This window comes from Oryx dammah, unplaced genomic scaffold (genome assembly GCF_014754425.2).
Source record: "Oryx dammah isolate SB20612 unplaced genomic scaffold, SCBI_Odam_1.1 HiC_scaffold_25, whole genome shotgun sequence".
NCBI lineage: Eukaryota > Metazoa > Chordata > Mammalia > Artiodactyla > Bovidae > Oryx > Oryx dammah.
The window spans coordinates 21,037,970-21,065,044 of record NW_024070209.1 but is presented as its reverse complement, the minus strand read 5'-3'; the positions used below and the strand labels follow the sequence as shown (position 1 = coordinate 21,065,044).

The following is a 27,075-nucleotide window of genomic DNA, read 5'->3' as shown; positions in this document are numbered from 1 at the left end:
ATCATTATCTGTCTCTATCATTCTTTTGTTCAGAAGTACTTACAAACTTTTTCATAGAAAGTTTTAATTCTTATTATATACTTAATGTTTGTATTAATTGTCATTTTCCATTTTTCTGGACAGCAAAGAAAAACAAAAGGGGATGAATAAAACCAATTTAGCAAAATCTTAAGAACTGCTGTAGATATTTTAATGAATCCATTTACTATTTTTTTGGAACCAATGCATACAGATGTATAGTCACTTTCATTTTTAAATTTTTTAATTAAAATTATTTTTTTACATTTTAAGGTTCTTTTAATTATATTTTATTTTTTATTTTAAAATTAATTTTATTGGAGTGTAATTGCTTTTCAGTGTTGTGTTAGTATCTGCTGTACAGCAAAGTAAATCAGCTATACATATGCTCATATCCCCTCTTTTTTAGATTCCCTTCTCATTTAGGTTACCACAGAGCATTAAGCAGAGTTGCCAGTTACTTTTTTAAAACCATAAAATCTTGCCATGTCTCTCTTTGATAATTGTGTGTTTCAGACTGTAAACTGAACTTACCATCAGTCTGATGGCTAAGGCCATTTAAAACCCATTTTAATAGGTATATGGGCTTCCTGGTGGCTCAGACGGTAAAGAATCTGCCTGCAGTGGGGGAGATTGGGATTCGATCCCTCAGTTGGGAAAATTCCCTGGAGAAGGGAATGGCTACACACTCTAGTATTCTTGCCTGGAGAATTCCATGGACAGAGGAGCCTGGCTGGCTACAGGCTGTGGGGTCACAAAAAGTCAGACATGACTAAGTGACTAACACTTTCACTTTAATAGATATACAGAAAATTGAAGAGCATATAGTTAGCTAAAAGTATTAAATTATTACTTTTTAAAGAAACACCTTTATTGAGGTACAATTAACAAGCTGTACTGTTCATTACAATATGCTTTTTTATTTTTCCAGATTATTTCCTTTCCCAAGCACCTGTAGGGGAGGACAGTTTTTTCCTCAACCCTTTTAGAGTCTCTGGCTGGGTTTGAAAAGGAAACTGACAAAAAGTTAACAGGAGAAAAGCATACAGGTTTATTTAATGTAAGTTTTACATGACACAGGAACCTTACATATTGAGTATTTTAAATTGAAGGAACTTGAGAAAATAGAACCAGGAAGGTCACTGACCTTCTCTTTCCCTTATGCTATTTTCTCAAACTTCTTCAACTTTTAAAGTATTCAGTTATACCAAGGTGCCAGATTGGGGAATAGTATGTCCTGAACCCTGTCACACCCTCCCCCTCCCCCACTCCCATCTCATCATTTACTCATGAAGTTTACCTAGAAAAAGCAGTGACCACTTCCCTGTCAGATAATAAATGTATCAATCCAAAGGTTACTTTTAGTAGCATGAAGAAGATCAGGAATTTATGGGCACCACTGAAGTGACTTAGCAGCAGCAGCAGCATGCTGATTTCAGTAAGATTAAAGAGATTAAATGAAGAGCGGGGTACGAAAGAGGAAATGGGGCAGTGTAGGCTGTTTATTGTCCACCCATCTTTTGAACAGCTGTGCTTATTTATTGTGTAAGCAGATCAAATTCACTTTCTTGAAAACTCATCTTTCCCAGCAAAACCACTCTTTCTGTGTTCATTCACTCAGTGAAGTGGTCCCACTCTCCATTTGGTTACTCAGAACAGAGACCTGGAAGTCCTCAACTCTTCTCTGTCATTTTCCACATTACATCCACGTGGGTGTGTGTGTGTTAGTTGCTCAGTCGTATCCAGCTCTTTGCGACCCCATGGACTATAGCCCATCAGGCTTCTCTCTCCATAGGGTTTTCCAAGCAAGAATACTGGGGTGGGTTGCCATTGCCGCCTCCAAGGGATATTCAAGATCCAGGGATTGAACTGGTGTCTCCTGTGTCTCCTGCATTGCAAGCAGATTCTTTACTCGCTGGGCCATCAGAAAAGCCCCCTACTGACCAAATAAGTCCTTTTCATTCTTGAAAAGGATCTTTTGATTTCATCTTCTGTTCATTTCTTCTCAGTACTCTGAGAGCCGTGATCATCTCAACTGGGTTATCACAAATCTCCATTTAGTCTCATCCCCACCCCATCCCCCAATTTGGTGTTGACTGGGTAACCAAACCGAAGTCATCTTTCTAAAATGCAGATTTGATAGCATTGTGAAGTGAAGTCGCTCAGTCGTGTCCGACTCTTTGCGACCCCATGACTGTAGCCTACTAGGCTCCTCCGTCTGTGGGATTTTCGAGGCAAGAATGCTGGAGTGGGTTGGCATTTGCTTAAAATCCTTAATGGCTCCCCATTGACCCGGGTTAATGTTCAAGTTCCTAATAAGGATTACAAGTCATGGCTTGGTTATTGTTGACTTCTCCAGCATCTTGACCCATCACTTCTGTCCACCCCTAACCCCTTCCCACTCACCAAGTTCTACTCTTCAGCCTCATTTCTCTCAACGTTGGCCCTAAATAACTCTTTGAATTAACAAGCTATTTCCTCTGCCTGATACATTTTTTTGTACCTCTGTTGCCCCATGGCTAAACCATTTTTATCCTTCAAACCTTATAGTCATTTCTTTCTGGCAGACTTCTTTGCTATATTCTTCTGTCCCTTTATTAGGTTAGAGATTCTTGCTGTATATTTCCAGAGTGCCCTATGTTTCCCCATTATATCATTTTGTTATTCATTTGTCTTCTCTTTAACACTCTAAGCTCTAACAGCAGTGACCAGATTTTGCTTGCTCACTCTCATATTTTTATTACTTATGAATGATAGGGGCTTCCCTGGTAGCTCAGCTGGTAAAGAATCCTCCTGCAGTGCAGGAGACCCTGGTTCGATTCCTGGGTAGGGAAGATCACCTGGAGAAGGGAAAGGCTGCCCACTGCAGTCTTCCTGCCTGGAGAATCTCCGAGAGGAGCCCGGCAGGCTACAGTCCATGGGGTCGAAAAGAGTCAGACACAACTGAGTGACTTTCACTTTCTTTCATGAATGATAGATGGTTAATTAAATATTTGTTAAATTAATTCTGATTAGAACTTTACTGGAAGTCTTCTGTAGACTGCCCTTTTGAGTCTTTTTCCAGTCAGCTACTGTTAATATTCTAAATAGTTTCTAAAAATGTACAAAAGACCGTTTAATTATCTTAATAAGACTTGTGACTTTCCTCAACAACTTTGAACATTTTGCTTTTATTTCCTAATAGTGAACTATGTCATAGTTTATATTTTAAGATTTCCTTTTTGTATATCCAACCATTGACTAATTTAATAAAGATACTATTTCATTTAAATTACAATTGAAGAATTATACTATTTTATTGTTATACTATTTATTTCATGTAATATATACCATATTGAAAATGGTCATCATCTCACTTGTCTGGGGGGAAAATGAGGGTTAAGTAAAAAAGAAGATCAAATTTTGTTAATATCATGAAAATCATATATTGGTTGAAATTTTATGTATTGTAGAATTATCTGCGTATATGAAATTACGCAGCAATTAACTTGGGGGGAAAGGAAGGAATTTCCTGTTAACGAAATTTACTTCATCATTCCCATCTTTGCTTTTGTTCTCACATTTTGTGATGAAATCTTACACGTATATATAATATTTAAGACAAAGATAAATCTTTATTTTCCAAATCTTAATTATATTAGTATGTATTTTTAAAAAACTATAAATGTACAGTTGGTTTATAATAGTATGTAAGTTTCAGGTGTACAGCACAACAATTTAGTTATACTACAGTGTTTATTCCTTGATGATATATTTTGTCATCCTTATGCATTGCAATTTACCATTTGAATGGAATAAGTTTTATTTGATTAATATTTTTTAAACAGGTATTTACAGTCTTTTCCATTCTCTGGATAGTATATTGAAAAAGACTGAGAGTTAAGACTCCTGGGTTCTGGTCCTGCCTCTCTCCACCATCAAGTAATTGGCAGTTCCTTCAGTTTATATTATTTCGTGTTGGAGAAAACTAGTTTCTAGAAATAAAAGCATATAGATTCAAGTTTGTTTTTTTAAAAGAGAAGGCATTGATTGTGAATTGGACAATTTGTTTGTGAGTTGGACTCATAAAATTGTGTCAGGGTCAACACTTCACTTTTTTTATGTATACACCAATTGTTAATTTTATTCATCTACTGAATACTATTGTGAATTATCTTTTTCCAGTGTATAGCCTCTTAGTTCAGTTCAGTTCAGTTCAGTTGCTCAGTTGTGTCCGACTCTTTGCGACCCCACGGACTGCAGCACGCCAGGCTTCCCTGTCCATTCCCCACTCCCGGAGTTCACTCAAACTCAAGTCCATAGAGTTGGTGATGCCATCCAACCATCTCATTCTCTGTCACCCCCTTCTCCCACCTTCAATCTTTTCCAGCATCAGGGTCTTTTCCAATGAGTCAGTTCTTCACATCAGGTGGCCAGAGTATTAGAGTTTCAGCTTTAGCATCAGTCCTTCCAATGAATATTCAGGACTGATTTCCTTTAGGATTGACTGGTTTGATCTTGCAGTCCAAGAGACTCTCAAGAGCCATCTCCAGGACCACAGTTCAAAAGCATCAGTTCTTCAGTGTTCAGTTTCTCAGGGTTTCCTTTGGGCACGCAATATGCCATGTTGACTACTGCTCCTTCTACTTATTTCTGAAGGATTCCTCTCCACCCCAAATCACTGGTGAAAGTGACTCCTTTCTTTTGAAAATGTAAATTTAATCATCTCTGTAGATCATTATGAGTTACCATTGTGCTTTAGAATATGATTCTCTGGATAAGGTTAAGTGTATTTTCATATATGGCAATATATCATCAGGATATGCAATTTTTAGTGAACAGCATTTGTAAAATTAAATTGTTGCTGAAGAGCATGGATATCACTTTGGTAACAAGAAGATGCTGCTTTGTCAAGTTTCATTTACATACTAATTGCCCTTGCTTTATTTCTGTAGCAACAATAAGCTACCCCTTTGGTGATAGTTAACTTGAATTATTCTTCACCAATGCCCAGTTTAAATCAGCTATGTTAAGTAAAAGAAGCAAAGAATGCTTATAAGAAAAGTCATTTATTACATTGAAATTTGTTTTAGATGCTTGACTAATGCTATAAATGTATAAATGCTGTAAAGGTAAATATTACATTTTAAAATTATTTCATCAGTAAAGTTTCATGTTTTTTCAAAGACTTTGCATTTGTGCTTTTAAAATACATTTAAAACATTCTTGATATACCAGTATATTCTGTATGTGAAATACTGTGCTGTGCTTAGTAGCTCAGTCATGTCTGACTCTTTGCAACCCGATGGACTATAGCCTGTCAGGCTCCTCTGTCCATGGGATTCTCCAGGCAAGAATACTTGAGTAGACCGCCATGCCTTCCTCCAGAGGATCTTCCTAACGAGGGATCAAACGCAGGTCTCCTGCATTGCAGGCAGATGCTTTACCATCCGAGCCACCAGAAAAGCCCCGTGAAGTGCTATAGTTAATGGTAGATAACATGACTCAGAAATTTAAAACATTTTTTAGAATAGAAAATCAAATGCATGTCTAAATGGATCTATTACTTTGAAAGTTCTTTTTATGTGTGTTAGAATTGTGTGTCTTATATGACTTCCGATATTTTTGCCTGAATTAATGATATTAAAAAATCAAAGGATAGAATATAAAGGACTCTAATATTCTGTTGTGTGCTAAGTTGCTTCAGTAGTGTCTCACTGCGGCCCTGTGGGCTGTAGCCCACCAGACTCCTCTGTCCATGGGCTTCTCCAGGCAAGAATTCTGGAACGGGTTGCCATTTTCTTCTCCAGGGGATCTTCCCAACCCAGGGATTGAACCCAGGTCTCCCGCATTGCAGGCAGATTCTTTACCAGCTGAGTCAAAAGGGAAGCCCAATAGAGATGGAAGATACTTTGAAATATTACCCAGAATCCAGCTTTCAGCCTACCCTTCAGTAAAAACCTAGTTATCTTCATGAAAACTTGGCCATTGGCTTTCTTTAATATAGATATAGCTGACCATAGTGAAGAGGAACACTATGAATAAAAAGTATTTGCATTTTTTAATTTATCTATTTTTAAGTCTCTTATCCTTTAAAAACTGTCTCCTCTGCAGCCCTTTTTATGTTGGAAATTTTGTGACTAGATTTTTGTTTTATTTAACACAAATGAGACTAAATTTCCAGAAAGGGTGGATTATGCCTCAGTGAATTTTAAATAATGGATATAAGAAATTTGAATAATAAGACCTAATGTTTTATATTTGTTACTTCTAAAATATTTGAGCAGTAAGATATTTTAAGTAAATTATTTTTATAAAAATGGTTTGGAGCATTGAATATGTTTACTTTTCATAGGTCATTAGTAGACACACACACACGTGTGTGTGTAACCTTTATCAGTTGAAACAAAAAGGAATGTATTATTAATCTTTAAGAAACGCCTCTGGAACATAAGGCTCTCAAAGTGTTGAGTTGGCAAAAATGTTTGGGTTTTTCTGTAACATCTTACAAACCCAAATGAACTTTTTGGCCAACCCAATGATAAAGGATAATAAAGCTCATTGAAAAGTAAGCCTTTGTAAATTACTTTGAATTTTTTATGGTTTTATTTCTCAAGTCTTTTTCACTTATGATAGAGACTAAGTGTTCTCAAATGTTGCATGAAAACTCTGTTAATATATGTTATTTCTTAACTTCTCCTCTTTGGTAGCCACAGATTTATAAGGTTACTGAATTATTGTCACTTATACCTCAGTTAATTGCTTGCTTGAATTATCACCACCTTGTCATATTGATTATCAGTAATTATTAATGACTCAATCTCTGTTAAGTACAGCCTTTCTCTCTGGCACATGTAGTATCTTTAGCTAGTATTTGAAAATGTGCTTGAGTTCCACTAACATACATTCCTAGTTTTACTCAAAATCTTCACATGTGAATACTGACAAAGTTCTTCATGATACTAATGTTAATTCTGTAAATTATAAAGGAAAGCAGTTTACAACAATGTTGTACATTACTGTTTTGCAAAGCACTTTGATTTTTTTTCAGAGTGCTTTGACTTTTAATAGCAACCCCATAAAATAAGCAAAGTAGGCATTTTATAACCTCATTTGACAGGAAAAGTGGGACTCAATGAAATAACTTGCCCCAAGTCCACACAGAAAGTAAGAGTCAAATTTTGATCTTAGGCCTTGTATCTTCAACTGCCTTTATACTATATTGCATCCTTCTCTGTATATTTAAGCATCTTTCTTAAGCATTCCATTGCTGAGAACAGTAATGTGGCAATCAGAAATCTAAGACCAAATTATACAACTTAAAAAAAAAATTCTCACCTATGTGTCTACTGCTGTTCCAAGACCTGTGATAGTTAAAAATATAATTTATATTCCTCATTTCTTTTCAGTAATATTTGTCTGAAAAAATGCACATTGCTGCCTGTCAGAAGGTGTGACATCTTTTAACACTGTTTCTACTTTACTTTTTCTGCTGGCACATGTAGTATCTTTAGCCAGTAATTGAAAGTGTGCTTGAGTTCCACTAACATATATTTTACTAGTTTTACTCAAAATCTAGGAAAACTAGGTTCCATATTCATATGGATAGTAATACATATTAGAAGAAAGAGACTTTTAAAAAGAATAATATATTTTATGACACAATAAAATTTTAATTGCAGCAGTTATCTTTATCAATAAAATGGGTTTTATTTTTATCCACAACTGTTCTGTTAATTCAGATTTGTCTTTTTTTAACTTTGCAGCAGTTAGAAGAAAAGAGTGAGGATCAAGAAGACAAAGAATGTTTGAAACAAGCAATAACAGCTTTGCTTAATGTTCAGAGTGGTATGGAAAAAATATGTTCTAAAAGTCTTGCAAAACGAAGACTGAGGTGAATATTTTCACTTTTTTAAAAATAATCCTCCTTTTCACCCTCAATACTGTGGTATAAATTCAGGGATCCCTGGTCCCTCCTCAAGTAAACAATGAAGAAAATACTTTTAGTGACAAGCTTGGTCTTTCAGAGGAAGTGACATCAAAGCCAAGAGAATTTGTTATTGTTTGAAAAACCTTTCATATTTGTGCATTTTCCTTGCATACTCCCAGACAAGACCTCCTGAGAGTCAACTGGTAAGCTAAAGGAGAGATAGAGCAAATGTATTGGGTAGATTTATGTCAACAACATTGTTCTGTCAGAGTAAAATTAGTATTGGCCTTTATTTTGGGGATTATGTAACTCGAGGCATTAATTCAGATAATACGCTTCCAGTTTGCTAATTATAGTAAGTGCATGGTTTTTAGCTTTAGGTATTGTCTACTTAAGCATTGCTAGATAAATTTTTTAATCTCTTACTTTTTTTTTCACTGTATGGGGCTACTTTGTAATACTTGTCATTCTAAATATTTAGTAGCCATGGTAGAAATAATCATTCTGTAGCTAAATATATAGGGTAGATTTTTGTCAATAGTCAGTTGTTCTTTTTAGAGCACTAAAAAAATGTCTCTAATGTGTTGCTTTAGTTTCCAAAATTGTGCAACTTTGTAACACTAATATATTTGGAGAATCAGTGAAAACCTTCACAGTGCAACTTTTAAAAATATACTTTAGCACTGTTGTTTATATTCATGAATTATAGATTCCCTGTCATCTTTGTACTAACAGTGTTTTTTTCCTTTATCCCAGTGAATCTGCATGTCGGTTTTATAGTCAGCAAATGAAGGGGAAACAACTAGCAATCAAGAAAATGAACGAGATTCAGAAGAATATTGATGGTTGGGAGGGAAAAGACATTGGACAGTGTTGCAATGAGTTTATAATGGAAGGAACTCTTACACGTGTAGGAGCCAAACATGAGAGACACATATTTCTCTTTGATGGCTTAATGATTTGCTGTAAATCAAATCATGGGCAGCCAAGACTACCTGGTGCTAGCAATGCAGAATATCGTCTTAAAGAAAAGTTTTTTATGAGAAAGGTACAAATTAATGACAAAGATGACACCAGTGAGTACAAGCATGCTTTTGAAATAATTTTAAAAGATGAAAATAGTGTTATATTTTCTGCCAAGTCAGCTGAAGAGAAGAACAATTGGATGGCAGCATTGATATCTTTACAGTACCGGAGCACCCTGGAAAGAATGCTCGATGTGACGATGCTGCAGGAAGAAAAGGAGGAGCAGATGAGGCTCCCTAGTGCTGACGTGTATAGATTTGCAGAGCCTGACTCTGAGGAAAACATCATATTTGAAGAAAACGTGCAGCCCAAAGCTGGAATTCCAATTATCAAGGCAGGAACCGTTATTAAACTTATAGAGAGGCTCACATACCACATGTATGCAGGTAAGAAGTATGAACTTGCCTGTCACTTTTACTCTCCTCCTTCAGGCTGATATTTCTTTGCTGCACAGGTCATTGTGCCTAAAATAGAAAGCAAACTGACAACAAAAGACCTCCGCATTATCAGAGTTCATTTTCCTTTGACTAAAAATACTGCCACTTTATAATTCTATGAAGTTCTATAATTTTTCTGCCACATTTACATATGTTATTTTTAACTTTACAATCAGAGTTATAAATAAAGTTACTGGGCTAAATTTACCCAGTTAGCCAGTGGCAAAAATAAGACTGAGACTAGTGATAAATCAGTCATCATTAGGATCTAAAAATTGTTTTACTCCTTTATGTCTTTTTTTCTCTTTCATTACTGGGATTATAAAATAAGTAAAAATTCTAATATGTTATGTATCCATTACCAAAACTGTACCAGTAGTACAAATATACACAGCATTGCTTTTTCTTAATTTCCATTCCTAAAATTTATTAAATTTAGCAATCCTGGGGTCTTTTAATTTTCAGGATTTTTTTACAACTGATATTATTTAGAAAACAATGTACCTTATTATGGCAATTTTTAGAGGTAAATATAGGGGTTTGGAGGTTTCCTAGAGTATTGAGACATGTTTGTCTCTAAGTGGGCTGAATCAAATATAATGTTTGGGAGGTAAGGAACAAATGTAATGGTCGATTCTTTAATTTTATTTCTTCTAATAAGGTAACAGATGATACTCTGGTTTTCTTCAGCTTCCCTACATAGTAGGAATTTTGAGGATTATAAAATACTGTGGAAAGAGCACTATAGATTCACACCCTCACTCTATCACAGTTCCTTAAGGTTTCAGAAGTAGCATAGTTTTCATCTCAAAAATCAACATCACAACAGCTATCTTAGAATATTGTTGGAAAGAATAAATGAAATACTGTAGGTGAAAGCTCTTTATAAACTTATATTCAAAGAGGGCTTTTATTACAAAGATATATAAAATCAAACATAACTCTTACAAGTGCTGGTCTTAAAATAGTTGAATGTATAAGTTAACCTCCATCTCCAGACTTTTTGCTTAAATATATTTCTATCTCTAGGATACGTGTGTTTCTGGGGAAATTTCTCCAGCTTTTAAAGTTCTTCAAATGGGCTCTTAGTTCTCTCTTGAAACTATTCTGGGACCAGTTCAATTAAACTTTTAAGAATATCCGTTAACTGTAATCCACTGTAATAAAGATGAATGGTATTCAACACTGTTAATCTGTTTAATTTATTAAATATCTGGTCAGAACTACTCATATGGCCTGGAAACTATCAGGGCCACCTTGCAAAAAAGTAAAATTATAATTTTGTTTCTGTGATCTCAAAACATGTTATAAATATGATCTCTCTCATTATCTCCACATGTCTGGGATAAATAAGCCCATGTTTTGTTTTTAGTTTTTATTTGGCCTCAATTTGGTAGTTCTTTTCTAATATTTTCTGTTGTAAAATAATAGTGGTTTTTTTTCCCCCATAGGTAATTTTAAAAGCAGTTTAGGCTCTTTAAGCATATGCCATTTGGTAGTAAGCAGGCAGTAACTGAAACATGTTGACTATAACAAAAAAAGACTCTGGGATTTTTACTCTGATTTTATTAATTAATCAATTTTACTATTGATTTTTCACTTAAAAACTTATGTAGTCAATGTATTCATTTTGCTGACAAAAAAATAAAAAATTCAGGTATAGAAAATTGAAATAAGCTGCCTAGGATTTTGCATGAAAAATACATTATTCTGTCATCTTTTTTACTTGTGAAACTAATTTTGATAGGTGCAATTTCAGTAGTAAATATGACCCATCTATTTAGCTGATCACCATCAACTTCTTTAAGATCTAGAATACAGCTTAAAAACTATTTTATTCAATTACCAGAAATTTATGGTTGCAAAACAGTTATTTCTTTGGTCCTTCTTAAGGGATTTTTAAGGATATGAAAGTTCAAATTGTTCTTCTTGCCACATTATTCTGATTTTTGTATCTTAGAAGATTCACAGAAATTTTTAGCCTAAACATTCTAAAGTATTCATCATTTTATTTTAAATACCTTTGTTTTGGGTTCTTAGGCTATTGAGAGTGTAATTAATCCTTAGCTTCTTATCTGTGTTTGTGAGACAGAAGCTCTACTCTTCTTTCTTCTGTAGAGTAGTACAAGTGGCAGGTGCTAAAGAAGATTTACTAGTGTTTCCTATCAAGTCAAGTGGTATTTGATTTAGAAAATATTTTCAAATTTCAAATTTTTTAATATAATTGTTTTCCTTAAAGCGCTACTGTTAGTGATAAAAATATTCTTTACTGCTTGCTTTATTTCACAGAACTAACATGATTATTAATAAGTAGTTATAATGCTACAATTAAATATTTCTTTTCTAGAGACCTATTCTTCTATTTATTTTTTGAATGAGGATACTTTAAAACAAACAAAACTTAACAAGCATAGCTGATAGTTTTTCTTTAGTCTTGGCAATCTTCTTAATAAACATAGTGCTCACCAAATCTATAGACATAGTACATTTGCTATGGTGTTTTATTAGTTATTTTTGATAGTCACCCTCATTTATATTAATCTTTAGCTTTTGAATAGAATAACTTAAATAACTTTACTTCTAATTAATATGCACTCAGCTTTCTAGATTTATAGAACTTCGTAAAGTTAAGTGTATCCAAATTTAAATTGACAAGATCTTTTTACTTTTTTAAAATGTTAAAGTTTTTTAAAAATTCCTTTCATTAATTTTCTTGAGGAATAAAAAACCAGTGTTGTGTTTAAAGTATTATAGCTAAGTTGTTTTTGACATTTTTCTTTTCTATTTTATTTTGAAGATTAATAGAATATTTTAACTTATGTCATAAATATATTACTAGTGTAACTAAAATCACAAGCAGCTTTCATGAACTGTGATTTACCATATATACCATATAAACATTCAAGCAGCTATTTTTTAAGACCTTTTCCAGCTTAATTGGACTCTGAGTCCTCACACAGTAATAATGGATTAACCATTTGTTTTAAGAACTGTTGGTCTGCTCTATTTAATTTTGGTTTGGTAGTTTGATAGGTACTTTTTATCCAAACATACAGTGTAAGTTGTGGCTTGCACTGAAACAAAAGCTAAAAGTTAGATTGCATATTTTTATTATGTTGTATAGAATTGTAATAAAAGACATTGGCTGTAATACATGAGAAAAATCCAGTGACTAATAAGCACTACTTACAGACATTTTTTAGATTATAGCTTGGTCAGACATTGTCGTCAAAAAACAGAAAAGTTGTTTAACCTTCCTTAATTCAGACTTCACTGTGGCCTCAGTCAACTGGATCACTCAGGTGTTTTATACTAATTTATAAAACAGAGCTATAGATCTCAAATGCTCAGTCGTTCACTTTATAGACCCAAACCCAAGGCCTTGAAGGTTATGTGACTTGCCAGAAATCATATCAGTTAACTGCAGGAAAGAGTATGAGAAATCAGGTTTCTTGACTCTTTAAATATAGAGTTTATTTTCTGCCATGTTACACTGACTCATACAAGGTGAATTTTTTTTCATTTTTAGATTATAGTATAATTTTTATTATGTGTATTGAACAGTAAAAATAGAATTACTTGCTTGGTTTGAATTACCAGGAATATAAATGGCTCTTCACCTCTGGGCAAACACGGGTTTACTATGAAGATATAGTCAGAGTACAGTTTTTTTCTTATTGAAATAGGTAATAAATTCTAAGTATGGATAACTTCTATTTTAATGCATAGGTTTTAGTTTATAGTTAGATGTTGGTCATTATAATTTTAGTTTTTAACAAAATCCAATCTCTTGGTGTTACTTGCTGTGTAAATTTAGGTGAATTGGAAAGTGCTTAATTGTTGTTCAAAAGATTACAACAGAGTCTTATGTAGAATTTAATATATGGTGCTGCAGATCCAGTGTTTCTGGGCATAGCAGTAATTTGCTAACTACATCAGAACTTCAGAATTCATCCGAAATGGTGTGGGGGGCAATTGTCTTGTTAGATGTATCATTCTGGATCTGGCAAGGATATGAAGAGACCTTTATTTACAGTAAGAAAACACAAAGCAATGTGCATAAAAAGGAGGAGATGAAAGTAGGAATTTCAGTTCTATTCAAGAATTACAGGAAATAATTTAGTATAAATTCATTATTGAGACTTTGAAACAACATGTGTAAAGAAACGTTTGGAGATGGTGTGTCTGGTTTTGATAGTCTTTTTTAGAGAAATGAGATGACTTTGAGGTAGGGGGTCTCTATTAGATCTGACATTATATAAAAAGAACTTTTCAGTTTAAAGTGTGGGAAAAAGGGGTTTCCCATGCATGGTGAACTTCGGTTTTAAAGAAAATGGTATTAAAAAAACTTAAGCCAGTTCATATTTTTCTTTAAAATATTTACTGCTATTTTAGGCCCTCATATAGAAAATTTGCAAAAAAAAAAAAACTGCATTAGATTTCTTTGAAGTTTGTGTTCTCTATAAGCTCTGTTTGGGTGTTTTAGCTCTTAAAAAAAACTTTTGAACAATTTTTGATCTATAGGGCAGTGCTGTACTATTTTTAAACTCTGATTTTTTTTTTAAGTGTTTGTGCGTCAGCATAGCGTCTGTTTCCTTTTTTAAGGAATTCAAGAGTGATTGTTTATAAATCCTTGTTGAGGAGCTTATTGTTTCTTGTGGCATTTTAAATGGCTATATTAAAGGGAGAATTATCACATGAACAGACATCCTGATTAACAGTGTTTCACTATGGTGGTTGGGGGAGGGGTGTTTACATAAATAACTCTATGTAACAGATATTTCATAAATGAATTGACCTTGCCAATAAAAATGTATTGACCTTGCCAATAAAAATGTGTTGGAAAAAAAGGATTAAGTTTTTCACCTCAAATGTAATATGCTGTATTCTGAACATTATAGTAATTATATTCTGATTTCCTAAGATTTTCAAGAAATGTACAATAAAATATTATGAAAGAATACCTTTAGAGTGAGAGAGACAGGCAGCTAAAGACTAGCAGAAAATAGGAGATATCTTATTTGAAATAACCTGGACCTAGACAAGGGACACGATGGTAAACTTGGAAGATAATTTGTACATACAGAGAGGTTGGGTAGACAGAGGGAAGGGAAGCAGAGCAGGATAGAAATCTTAGCGGAGGGCTTTGAGAGTCAAGTAGAAAAGAGTGTTAGCTAAAATGAAGAAAAACCACAGAGGACATTTCTACCATTGCTCATGTTGAAATACACTAGGATTTATGTTTGAGAAAGAAGTTTGTGGAATTAAATCCACTAGCAAGAAACAAAAAGAGGAGAATATCAAAATAGTTGATTTTCATTTTCTCCACAAATATTTGTGCTTATGTGTCAAAACCGAATCAGCATAGCATGGCTTATGTATTTTTAATGCATTTGCCTTCCATCTGTCTCTGAAATATCACTTTGTAATATAGGGAGATAGCTGTTGCTCTGCAACCATGAGGCAGTGCAAAACTTCGCTTCCACCATTGTCTGATAAATGTTAAGTAGGTACTTTGTTTGTCTACAAGATTACGTAACCTGTCCTTATCGATGGCTGTTTTTTAAGTATCTAATTATCTTGGGCTTTCCTATCATCAGTAAGATAAAGGTCTCCAGTGGTTAGTGTAGCATTATATGTGTTACTATCACTGAAACAGGGAAATCAACAGAAATAAAAACAGCATCTGGAATGTGATACTTTGTGTTAAAATTTCAAGTATAGATGTTATGTCCTTCCTTAATATAAGTTTTTCATTCATTAGCAGTTTTCTATGGCTTTCGACTAAAAATAGAGCCGGAATTAATTCAAGCCTGGGAATATATGCAGCCTTTAAGATGTTTTTTGAAAGTATTTAAAGTTTTGCCAGATTTTCTTGGTTTATTTTTAGCGTCTGCTGGTTTTTCCTTTTGGCAAGTCTGCTCTAATTTCTAATCAGGCTAAAAACAACTTAAACTTGAGTCACTTCAGAAGTTAATACAACAGTGATGCTTGTGGGAGTGTTTATTTCACCGCCAGCTCGAAAAACTCCTCTTCTGAGTACAGTGTACAGGAAGGTACAGCTGCTCCTTCCTAAAATCTGGAAGAAGGCTTAACAAGAATTACAGAATCACAATTAGACTGCTAATTTTTCAATGACTTCAGTGCCTTTAACCAAGATTAGCAGTTTACAGCTTTATTCTGAATTAATAATTTATGTAAATTTCTATAGTGACTATATAACTTGTGGATTCACTCGTAGATCTCACAGCTTTGGAAACCTTAACAAAATCCTTTAATACAGGGAGGTTACGTGATATGGGAGAAGAAAGCAATAAATCAGAAAACACAGCATCCAGATTCCAATTCCATTTCTGTCACTCCACTGTGTGACTTTAGATAATTCGCAGTTACTTCTCTCCTATGTAGAAAGGGACAGACAGCAGCAACCCTGCTCACTTAACAGAAATGATATGGAATGAATGGTGTGAATGCTCTTTGAATTCATTACGTAACAGACACCAGGAATTGATGTGGTCCCTTTTGACTGATGCGGCAGTGGGACACACCATGCCTGTCCCAGCATTTTCATTAGTTAGTAAAGTACTGAAATGGCCAGAAGCTTTGGTATAAGCTGAAAAGGCTGTTTTAAAATAGTTTACCTTTAAAATTAGCCAACTTTGTTAAAATATACTTTAATTTACTTAGAGCTTCCTTTTTTTGTTTTTCAACTTAAAAGTAGCTTTGATATCCCACAAATTTTTAGCCTGACCTTAGGTGGAATTTGAGAAAAAATGGACCTGGATATTGATTTTAGACTTTTAGACTAAACTTTTGTTTTAAAAAAGGGAGAAAGTGAAAGTGAAATCGCTCAGTCGTGTCCGACTCTTTGCGACCCCATGGACTTTATAGCCTACCAAGCTCCTCTCTCCATGGGATTCTCCAGGCAAGAGTACTGGAGTGGGTTGCCCTAAAGGGAGAGGTCACCCTTAATTTTGACTGCTCAGGGATATTTGGAGCACTCTGTACTAAGGTCTGGCTCAGTATCTCTACAGTGGCCACTACTTTTGCTTCCTAAATATATGATGTTTTGAGTAGCCTCACCTTACATATAGATTTGCAGAACAGGAAGAAGATTCTTGGAAGGGAGGATTGTGATGAAACCGATATAAATCTCTGTTTTAAAATCTTGTACAGCCTTCTGTTTTAAAATCTTTTCTTCTGGTTGAGACATTAGTCTTTAACGTTTGAGGAACTCTGTAACTGAAGACAAACAATAAAATACCAACAGAGAGGAAATTACTAAAGGATTGTATCTGTTGAAATTACTTTTATCAGTAACCCACACTAGCCTCAGAAGGTATGAAGCTAAAGGAGAAGAGGGGATTTAAAATGAATATATTTTATTATGTAAGTTTTTCTTTAACTTAAAGTATTATATAATCTTAAATTCAAGGTTGTCTGATATTTAAATTAGTTCATTAGTTCCACATATACCAGTATATTGGAAATAGAGTTTTATGATAAATCCATGAATTTTATTTTGGGAGGTGGGAAATTAGTTATTTTACTTTCAAGCTAAATTTAGGGTGATTCTTAATCAGACAAAAATCAGACTAAATAGAGGTTTTCCATGCAAATAAATTCTGATTCTTGCTACATTCTATGCTAATAAAAGACATAGTATTTCTTATAAAGAACCCATAGTATGTAGTCTAACAAAAATTAATTTAGTTGCTACTCTTAATAAATTTATCATTAAATTAGAGCTTACCATTCCATACTGATGTGAAATAGGAAAAGGATACTCCCAATAAAAAACGCACTCCTTAAAGACTCTCAACACCTAAACGTGGGCCTTGATGAAATTCGAGTTACAATGACTTGTGAGTGGCTTTTTCCCCGTTATGAGAAGCTGTCCCCCAGCCACCTGGTCTCTTGTGCTGGCGACAGCAGCCTTTCTCCATAGGTTGGGAGAATACTGTCAGAGATTGGAATAGGCACGTCACACAGTCAGCTGCCTACTTTACGGTGAATGAGATGAGAAGCAGGTCCTTTCATGGACGTATGAATGAAAAGCAAGTCCTTTTCGTGGAAGCAGTTGAAGACTCATGCTCTTGTGGTGAAACTCTGATTGTGTCTGTGTGTATGCTCACTCAGTCTTGTCCAACCTTTATCCACCAGGAAAGCCCCCTCTTGTGTCTATTTGCAGTGCAAGTAATTAAAAGTTGTAAACAGAGCCAAATCAACATATTCTCATACATTTAATAGTTTTAATAACTTACAGGTGTTTATTTATAAGCATCTTTTAGTGGTTTTAATTAAGACCTCTAGCAAACTAAACAATTTAGAAACTGAATCTAACGTAATCAACGACATTATAAGATCTAATCTCCAGTTGAATGCTCTGTTGACATGATTTAAAGAAATCTAGATAACTAATCCTAGATAAATTAGTCTGGATGGCAGGAAAAAGTAATGGGTTATTGCTGTGGCCTTTGTGTTTTTGAGAGAGAGAGAGACCACCTGATGATGCTCTGAGATCCAGGTGGCACGTAGAAACTTGCTTCTGTGCTCTGCCTTTCTCCCTTTGCATTTCTGCGGTCAGTAATGAGCTTTAATATCAGCTAGTCAGAGTGTGCAGAGGTCAAGAAACAAGTTGATGTAAAATTTTAGTGTCGACGATATTTCCACTAATTTAGGAAGAATCTAAAGCTAGCAACTGATTACAAAGTCCAAAGCACCCTGTGTGGTCAGAACACTTTGGGACTTTAAAAGTTGACTACTTGATCTCTTTTGGAAATGTGAATAATAGTTTTAATCATTCTTCATGAAAGATTGTAATAAGGCATTTTTCCTTTTTCTTCATAGATCCCAATTTTGTTCGGACATTCCTTACGACATATAGATCCTTTTGTAAACCTCAAGAACTACTGAGTCTTATAATAGAAAGGTCTGTCATTTAAATGTTTAAGTTCTTTGTTCTTTTTTTTGATGAGATTGAGCTGAGATATAGAAATATTTTGAATGAGCTTTACATTTTAGTGCAAGAATACTTTAAGAAGAAAATACCTTGGAAGACCATTTGTTTTATATTACTATGTTAGCTTTGATTATTTAAATATAAAAATAGGCATATTTTTACATGGAAACTCAGTATGTGAAATTTCAAATTGATAGAATTAACCAGGTTAAAGAACTATAAAAATGTAGAATTTAGGCTCTGGAAATTGAATTTTTAATGATTTAAATGTTCTAAATAGAATTTTTTTAATATACCACATGTTGAGGAGAATGGAATGAACAAGCACTATAATCAAGAGAAGTGTTTCTAACAAAAGAGCACTCAACTTTTTAAAACTTACCATTAAAAAAGTTTATGTTGGATTACTTAGAGTAATTACACAAGCCCAAAATTAATATCATTCCCTTAACTTTATAATCATACCTATTTTTTAGACATTGCATATATTCTTTATTCCTTATTACATTTCTAGTTAGTTTTATTTATCTTGGCAAGTATTCATTTCTTTTTTAAAAATTAGTCTTTACACTATAGATACCTCACTTGTTTTCACTGTTGTGTATATCCTTGGTAATTTTTACAGTACTTTCTTAATTGTGCTGCCTAGTGAAAAGATTTGTAGTTTTGTGTTGGCATAATTTGATATAATTGATCTTTTCATTTGTTTGTTCTGTTTTATGTTAGGTTTGAAATTCCAGAGCCTGAGCCAACAGAAGCTGATCGCATTGCTATAGAGAATGGAGATCAACCCTTGAGTGCAGAACTAAAAAGATTTAGAAAAGAATATATACAGCCTGTACAGCTGCGGTAAGCATTAAAATAAATAAGTAAATAAGTCTTTGTTGAACTTTTGTTTCATAGTTAAAGTAAATAAGATCTTTCCTAAGCAAGGAGGAAGTAACATGTAAAATGAGTGAAGTAAAGAGAAATTATCAGAAATTACTGTATAAGTGTTAATTAAAATAGAATTTTGAAGGTGGTAAGCCACTTAGAAGATTAAAATTGACCCTGGAACACCCTGGGGGTTAGGGACACTGACCCTCAGCCGAGTAGAAAATCCAGTTTTACAATCAGCCCTAAATCCACAGACTGAACCACCTGCCTAGGGTGTAGTACTGTGGTATAGATTTAGTGGGGGGAAAAAAGTTATAAATGGAGCCATGCAGTTCAAACCCTGTTATTCAAGGGTCATCTGCATTCAGTTTGTTGAGTCACTGTGTCTTCATTCACGCCTCTCCTTGTGGTAAATGTCTATGCCTGAGTCCCATGTAATTCAGTGCTGCTTCTGTGTGACTGCCAGAGTATTGAATGTATGTCGGCACTGGGTAGAGCACCACTTCTATGACTTTGAAAGAGATGCAGACCTTCTGCAGCGAATGGAGGAATTTATTGGAACCGTAAGAGGTATGTTCCTTTTTTAAGTGCCTTAGTTTTATATGTGATAAAAGGGTGGTGACTGTCAGCTAACATCACTACTCACTGTAGTTTAGAGGTATTTATAATAATGCCAGCATAACCAACTGGAAAAGTTAAAATTTTTTCATCCAATCTTTTTGACCTACAAATTGTTTAATAATGATCCTGTTGATCCAGTGAATTTTCATTTAGCAAATCAACTTACTGATTATTTTGGAATTGGATAGAAAGAAACTCAATTTCTGCTGTTTTTACACATCTGAAAGGATGTGTACCAGAGGACAATTAGGAACTGTTGTAGTAACACCACAATGGAGGTTGACTGGGAAACAGGTAAACAGTGCGTAATATATCAGAGAATCAGCAGAGTATATTGAACTGAGACCTGAGGAACAAGAGTTCTCTTCTGAACACTGCCACTTGTTAGATAAATGACTGGGTGAAATAATTTTGATTCTTCAGACTTCAGTAACACGACGAGCTAGAACTGATGATCCCCAGGTCCCCTTTTAGTTCTAAAGCTGTCCTTGACAAACTTGTTTCTATTTCCACTGTACACTTTAAATGAGAATCAAAAAATAAAGGATTAAATAATAGTACTTTCATGCCTAGTACAAAACAAAGCTGCATGAAAAACACACAAAAGGAAGGAATCAGTCCTATGGCACTGTTTGATTTATAAAATGCAGTTTGTTAGGTTAATGGCTAATGTCGTATGGTCTATCATTATAAATCTTATTTGTGTAAGATAGCGTTTTTGGAGAGGATTATAAAATAATATTTTGAACTAAAGTTTAGAACAATAGAAATGAAAAATTTCTGCAAATAAATTACTTTCTCATTTTATTTAAAAAGGATGTGGAAGAATATATACCAAACTATTAACAAATGGTTAGCCACATGAAGAAAAATGAGACTGGGATAGGAAACCGGGAAATGGTAAAGGGGAACTTCATTTTTAAATTTTGGTTATATGAACTTTTTATAACAAAGATATATTCAGGTATCATTTATATGATTTTAAACTTTTTAAATAAAATATTGAGTAAAATATTTAAACATTAACTTTTCATATAATGTTATTTCAGGTAAAGCAATGAAAAAATGGGTTGAATCCATCACTAAAATAATCCAAAGGAAAAAAATTGCAAGAGACAACGGACCAGGTCATAATATTACATTTCAGAGTTCACCTCCTACCGTTGAGTGGCACATAAGCAGACCTGGGCACATTGAGACTTTTGACCTGCTCACCTTACACCCAATAGAAATTGCTCGACAACTCACTTTACTTGAATCAGATCTATATCGGTATGTAATTTGATGTTCAAGCTGAAAAATCCTTTTAAATAAGTTAACTTTCAAAATGAAATCTGATTTCTGGCTTGTAAGATTATTATAAGACATAATGAGATCGTACACCAAGTGTCTTGTAATAAGGCCTTTTGTATAGAAGACGCCTCTTCTTTTACTCCTTGATCGCCTTTGCCCTATCTGGGCTTATAACTTCTCTTTATGCAGTCACCCCTAGTCAGTGAATCTACTAAGTTCATTTGCTGTCTATCCTCTCGGGCAACTTTAATCTTCTTATGTGACTGACTCCTCTGCTGCTTAGTTTCCTCAAGAGGAAACGGAGTTAACGATGGCACCTACTCCTAGAGCTGTTGTGCAAGGTTTAGAATAGTCCGTATATTTATAGCGTTTAGCTATGAATACACTGCCCCACACAGAGTAAGGGCTCGGTGAGTTAGATAGCACCATTGTCATTATGAACTTAAGTCATGGCCATTTAACCTTTTTTAGTTTTTATACATTGAGACAGCTGCTAATCTCAAAAAACATGCCTGTTCCTAGTTTTAAATTTAGACTTTTTAGATTTCAAGCTGTTTATTTTTTAAATAACTAAATGGAAAAGGAAACTAAATGTATAGCTTTCCCATCAAAGATCATCACTATTCCCAAAATCAGTGTTAGAACCTTTTGTTTTTCTTTCCCAAGACTCTTCCTAAGAGAGTTTTTCCCCTTCCTTGAAGTGGAGGTGGGGGGTGAGATTTATGAATTGCGGCAATTACTATACCCTCAATTATTATATCATTATTTAAAAGAATTATCCCAAACTACTTTCTTACCCTCATTTGTTAGATAATATTTATAAGTGCTGGGAAAGACACTGTGAAGAAATCCCACCCATGCCCAAAGCAAAATACTGCTCTAAAGCAATAAAAAGAGTACACAGGTACATGCATACAAAATTTTTTTAAATCAATTGAAAAAATGCAAAATTATAATGCTTTTGTTTTACCTTGTTTTCATAAACCTTTTATCTCACTTACTTGATAAAACAGTATACTAGAGGGAAAAGTATCACGTAGAATTATGTCTTGATGATTTTAGAGCTGTACAGCCATCAGAATTGGTTGGAAGTGTGTGGACAAAAGAAGACAAAGAAATTAATTCTCCTAATCTCCTGAAAATGATCCGGCATACCACTAATCTCACTCTGTGGTTTGAGAAGTAAGTCTTACCGGTCTTCTTAATTTCGCAACAGTCAGTTATGTTATAAACTTCACTGCAGCTCTCTTTCCGTGTCTCATGTGTTTGCTGCTGTTCCTCTGCTCTGCCTTTCTTTGACAGTTAGTGAATAGTTTTCTAAAACAGCATTTCAAGTGCTTTTGTTGTTGTTGTTGTTAATGATTGCCTTTTAGGTTTGCCACATTCATCATAACAGAATTAGTTTCAGATTATACCCGAAACCAGTGAAACATAACAAAGTTACTCCTCTGTAGCTCTATTCACTACCCCCTTTTGTGGTATTGTAACATGCATTACCTATAATTAACCATGCAGATCTAGCAGTGCATTGTTACAATTGTTCTTTTTACTACCACTTGGTATTATTTTCTTGGCCCTTCCCAGCTTCGCTCTCTTATTGGCAATGTATTTCACATACGTTACATTTCTGTGTGTTATAGACCCAACAATACATTACATACATATAATTTTATGCAGTTGCTTTTTAAAATCAGTTTAAAAAAACAATGAGGAAAAAATAGGCATTTACAGTGTTTTTTATAATTAAATAATTACCTTTACCACTGTTCTTTGTGTGAATTCACACTGCTATCTGGGGTCACTTGTTTTTAGCTTGAAGGACTTAAGTTAGCACTTCTTATATGGTGGGTCTGTTAGGAACAATTCTCTTTGTTTTTGTTTATATGGGAAAAATCTTTACTTTGTCTTCATTTTTGAAAAACAATACCTCTATAAGTTTAACTGTTTATTTCTTCTGCCAGTTCAAACTGACTATTGAGTCCCTCTAGTAAAATTTTTATTTTAATTATCATATTTTTCAAATCCAGAGTTTCTGTTTGGTTTCTTCTACAATTCCTGTGTTTTTTTAGGACACTCCTGTTGATGCACACTGTCATCAGCACCCCACCCCACCACTTTGCTTTTTAAATCATACTTCCCTTTAGTTCTGTGAATAAATTCAGAATGACTACTTTGAAATCTTTTTTGTTGTTGTTGTTAAGTCTGACCTGTCAGATCTTACAGGCAGTTTACCATTCCCTGTTTTTTCTCCCCCAGTGAATCTTGACATTTTAGATGTCAAAGGAGATGGGAGCCCTGTGTTTTGGGCTGTCTAATTGTGTCCCCCAACCCCCCCCACCCCGGCCTCTGCAAGGTTCTCTGAGGAAGCAGATTCTTGCCTCTCTTACTGAATTGTAAATTTCCTGAATAGATGTTTCTTTACTTGCTGTTTACTCTTAGGGCCATTTCTAGAGACTGCCTAGAACTTACATAATTTTCACCAGTGTCCCTGAGGAGTAAGGAAGCATAACTTCTTGTCATATCAGAAGTCCGGAATCTCAATACAGTTTTTTAATTGGAACTGGAAATAAGGGTTTTATGTATTGGCCATATTTTTTATGATCTTGACCTACATTTTATAAGGGTGATGTGAAATTTGCACAGATCATGTAGGCATTATCAGAACAGGACACCAGTGACATAAGGGAATGACTGGAGCTTTAGTGTGGATAAAGACCAGAAAGCAATTCCTAAAGAGAAATAACTCCTCTGAAAGTTAGGACTTCCTTTTATTTATATTATTACTTCTTAGCCTCTAAAAAGTAAAACTTTGGAGTTTGCCCTCTAAGTGTTGCTTCCTGATTTCTTCTTTATCAACTCAAATAACTATACTTCAATTACAGAGGCTCTTTTCCATCATAATAGTTAAAAGTTATGTCTGTAAAGAGGAAACATAACTCATAAGACCTACAGACAATTTCCATCTCTCCTATTTTTAATAGATTGCTAAGAAGGCAGCCATTTCTTTTTCTTTTCTCTTTGTTTTTTTAATTGTGGAAAGATTTTTTTCAGTGTATAAATACAATATTGTTATCTATAGGCATAATGTTGTACAGCAGATCTCTAGAACTTCTTTATCTTGTGTAAATAAGTGCTAATCAGCATGAAAATTTATACATTGATAAGCAACTCCCCATTTTCCTGGTCCCCCTGGGAACCATCATTTTATTCTTTGCTTCTATAAGTTTTTTTTTTTAGATACCTCATATACGTAGAATCATGCAATAGTTGTCCTTCTGCCACTCGCTTATTTCACGTAGCATAATGTCCTCGGTGTTCATTTTTGGGTTTCCTTTTTAAGACTGAATGATACTCCATTGTACATCTATTTCTTGTTTTGTATTTGGCTACTGTGAACAGTGTTGGGATGAATATGGGAGTGCTAATATCTCTTTGACTTATTGATTGCAGTAGTTTTGGATAAATGCCTAGAAGCAGGGTTGCTGATCATAGGAAAGTTCTATTTTTGAATTTTTTTTGTTGTTGAAGAACTGCCATACTGTTTTCAATAGCAACTACATCATTTTGCATTCTCACCGTTAACATTGTATAAGGGTTCCAGTTTCTGCCTTTTCAGTGGAAGAGGTTCTTGTTCACTTGCCACAGTAGTTTTTGGCCATAGACGTGCATTAGAATTGAAATCGCTTCTCAATAAATCACCCCAGACTTACCTGGTGTTTACAAAAGCTCCACAGGTGATCTCATTTTGTATACCTAGTTAATATCAACTAAAATTGTTTTTTAAAAGATGTAAATATATTATACTTGTATCATACCTTTTAAAATGTCCAGATAACTAGTTAGCCAATAGATGATATATTTATAGACATCTAGCTAATGTTTTAATGCATAAACATATTTAATTTGATAATGCAAGTTTATTTTGATAATTTTGCAGTGTTTTTTTTTTTCATAGTGTTAGATCAGCCTCATCAGAGAATAGTGTAATCTGCAACTTTACATTTTTGTTAATATTTAATATTGGTTTATATTTATTTTTTCCATATGTGTATTTTATTTTTTCTTAGATTGATTTGTTTAATATTACATTATTGAAAACCTCTGGAGAAGGGAATGGCTACTCACTCCAGTATTCTTGCCTGGAGAACTCCATGGACAGAGGAGCCCAGCAGGCTGTAGTATATGGGGTTGCAAAAAGTCAGACAGGACAGAACAGCCATTGAAAACCAAGTTTAAAATATTATTTTCTTCACTGATAAGTGAGTAGTAGATAAAAAATTCTCTCAAATATTAGAAATAGAGAATAAATGCTCACTGAGGAATTCTTTTTTTGAGCATAGCTTCTTTTTACTTGGATATATACACTTTCCAAGGATTCTTGGTATTTAAATATTAAGAGCTTTTGTTTTCTTTGACTTCTTTATTCTTTCTGATTTTAAAAATTTTATGCTTAATTGTAAAAGTCACTTTTTAACATTATAGTGCTAATCTCAAGAGCTGTTCTTAGAAATGTAGCTAATTATGCCTACATATCAAAGAAATTGAGCATTAATCACTAAAATCTTACGATTAGATGAAGAATAAGAGTCAGAGAATTACAAAATTTGAGAATAAATTTCCCTAGAACACACCCACATCCTGAAGACCAGCATCCTTTCAACAAAATGATAGACTGTGCCCGTACTTACTCCTGTCTGACTCTTTGCGGCCCCGTGGACTGTAGCCCACCAGGCTCCTCTGTCCATGGGATTTTCCTAGCAAGAATACTGTCGTGAGTTGCTATTTCCTACTCCAGGGGATCTTCCCCATTCAGGGATCAAACCCGGGTCTCCCACATCTCCTGTGTTGGGAGGCAGATTCTTTACCTGCTGAGCCACCTAGGAGAACTCCAATGCTGAGAGCAAACACACCAAATATAGTAGGAAAAATGATTGACCGATTTGGTCTGGAAAACAAGAAGAGCACCATGCCTGACTGAAAGCTTTTCTGTCTCTTCTATTCACCCGCTATTTACCTGCCACCCTGAATACATACTCTCTATTGTTACACTATAGCTGCCCTCCAGTCCATTTTATTTGGTAAATTCTTTAAATCATACCTTTGTTGGGAAAACTACAATATTTTAATTCACTTTTTGTCTTTGATTCCCAGATGTATTGTAGAAACTGAAAACTTAGAAGAAAGAGTAGCTGTGGTGAGTCGAATAATTGAGATTCTACAAGTGTTCCAAGAGCTCAACAACTTCAATGGTGTCCTTGAGGTTGTCAGTGCTATGAACTCATCCCCTGTTTACAGACTAGACCACACGTTCGAGGTAGGTTTGCATAGGTGTTTTTTTAAATGAACTTTCATTCCCCATTCTAAGGGTCAGGATTTTAACAATTATGATCTTTAATTTTTGAGAGACGTATCTATCTTTTCAATAACAGCCAAAATGATGTAATTATATAAATTTTTTATTGAATTGGTGTGCTCCTTTTAAATTAGGCCACCTCATTAAAATACATTCACAGGTCCTAGCCTAAGTTAGAAGAAAAAGATTTCAGCATCTGATTTGTAATATAATGTATAATAAAATGCTCAGATAATTGAGGAATGGCAAGATAAACCAGATTTCTCTCACATACACACACATTTTCTTTAAGATTTTACTAGAGTCTATGAAGATAGTCTCTTTGAAGCAGTGTTATCATTCTTAGAGTCAAACTGATACTGTTGTGTTTGAGCTTTTTTACTGTAAGCCTGGCATTTTGGGGCAAAATCTGTGATTCCTTTTCTAAATTTATATTCCCTAAATTTTTTTTTTTTCTTGTAGCAAATACCAAGTCGCCAAAAGAAAATTTTAGAAGAAGCTCATGAACTAAGTGAAGATCACTATAAGAAATATTTGGCAAAACTCAGGTCTATTAATCCACCATGTGTGCCTTTCTTTG

General features: G+C 34.2%; 1 protein-coding gene across 2 annotated transcripts in view; it reads left to right on the top strand.

Annotated features, from left to right (window-relative positions):
• SOS1 (SOS Ras/Rac guanine nucleotide exchange factor 1) overlaps window positions 1–27,075 on the top strand; it is a 129,829-nt gene that overhangs the window by 78,473 nt on the left and 24,281 nt on the right. For both annotated transcript variants that reach the window (XM_040224681.1, XM_040224680.1), the window contains exons 9-17: window positions 7,764–7,891; window positions 8,684–9,339; window positions 18,241–18,322; window positions 19,079–19,201; window positions 19,695–19,798; window positions 20,899–21,121; window positions 22,205–22,324; window positions 26,294–26,456; window positions 26,958–27,075. In XM_040224681.1, coding sequence (XP_040080615.1) covers window positions 7,764–7,891; window positions 8,684–9,339; window positions 18,241–18,322; window positions 19,079–19,201; window positions 19,695–19,798; window positions 20,899–21,121; window positions 22,205–22,324; window positions 26,294–26,456; window positions 26,958–27,075 — 1,717 coding nt within the window. The remainder of the gene's footprint in view (window positions 1–7,763; window positions 7,892–8,683; window positions 9,340–18,240; window positions 18,323–19,078; window positions 19,202–19,694; window positions 19,799–20,898; window positions 21,122–22,204; window positions 22,325–26,293; window positions 26,457–26,957) is intronic.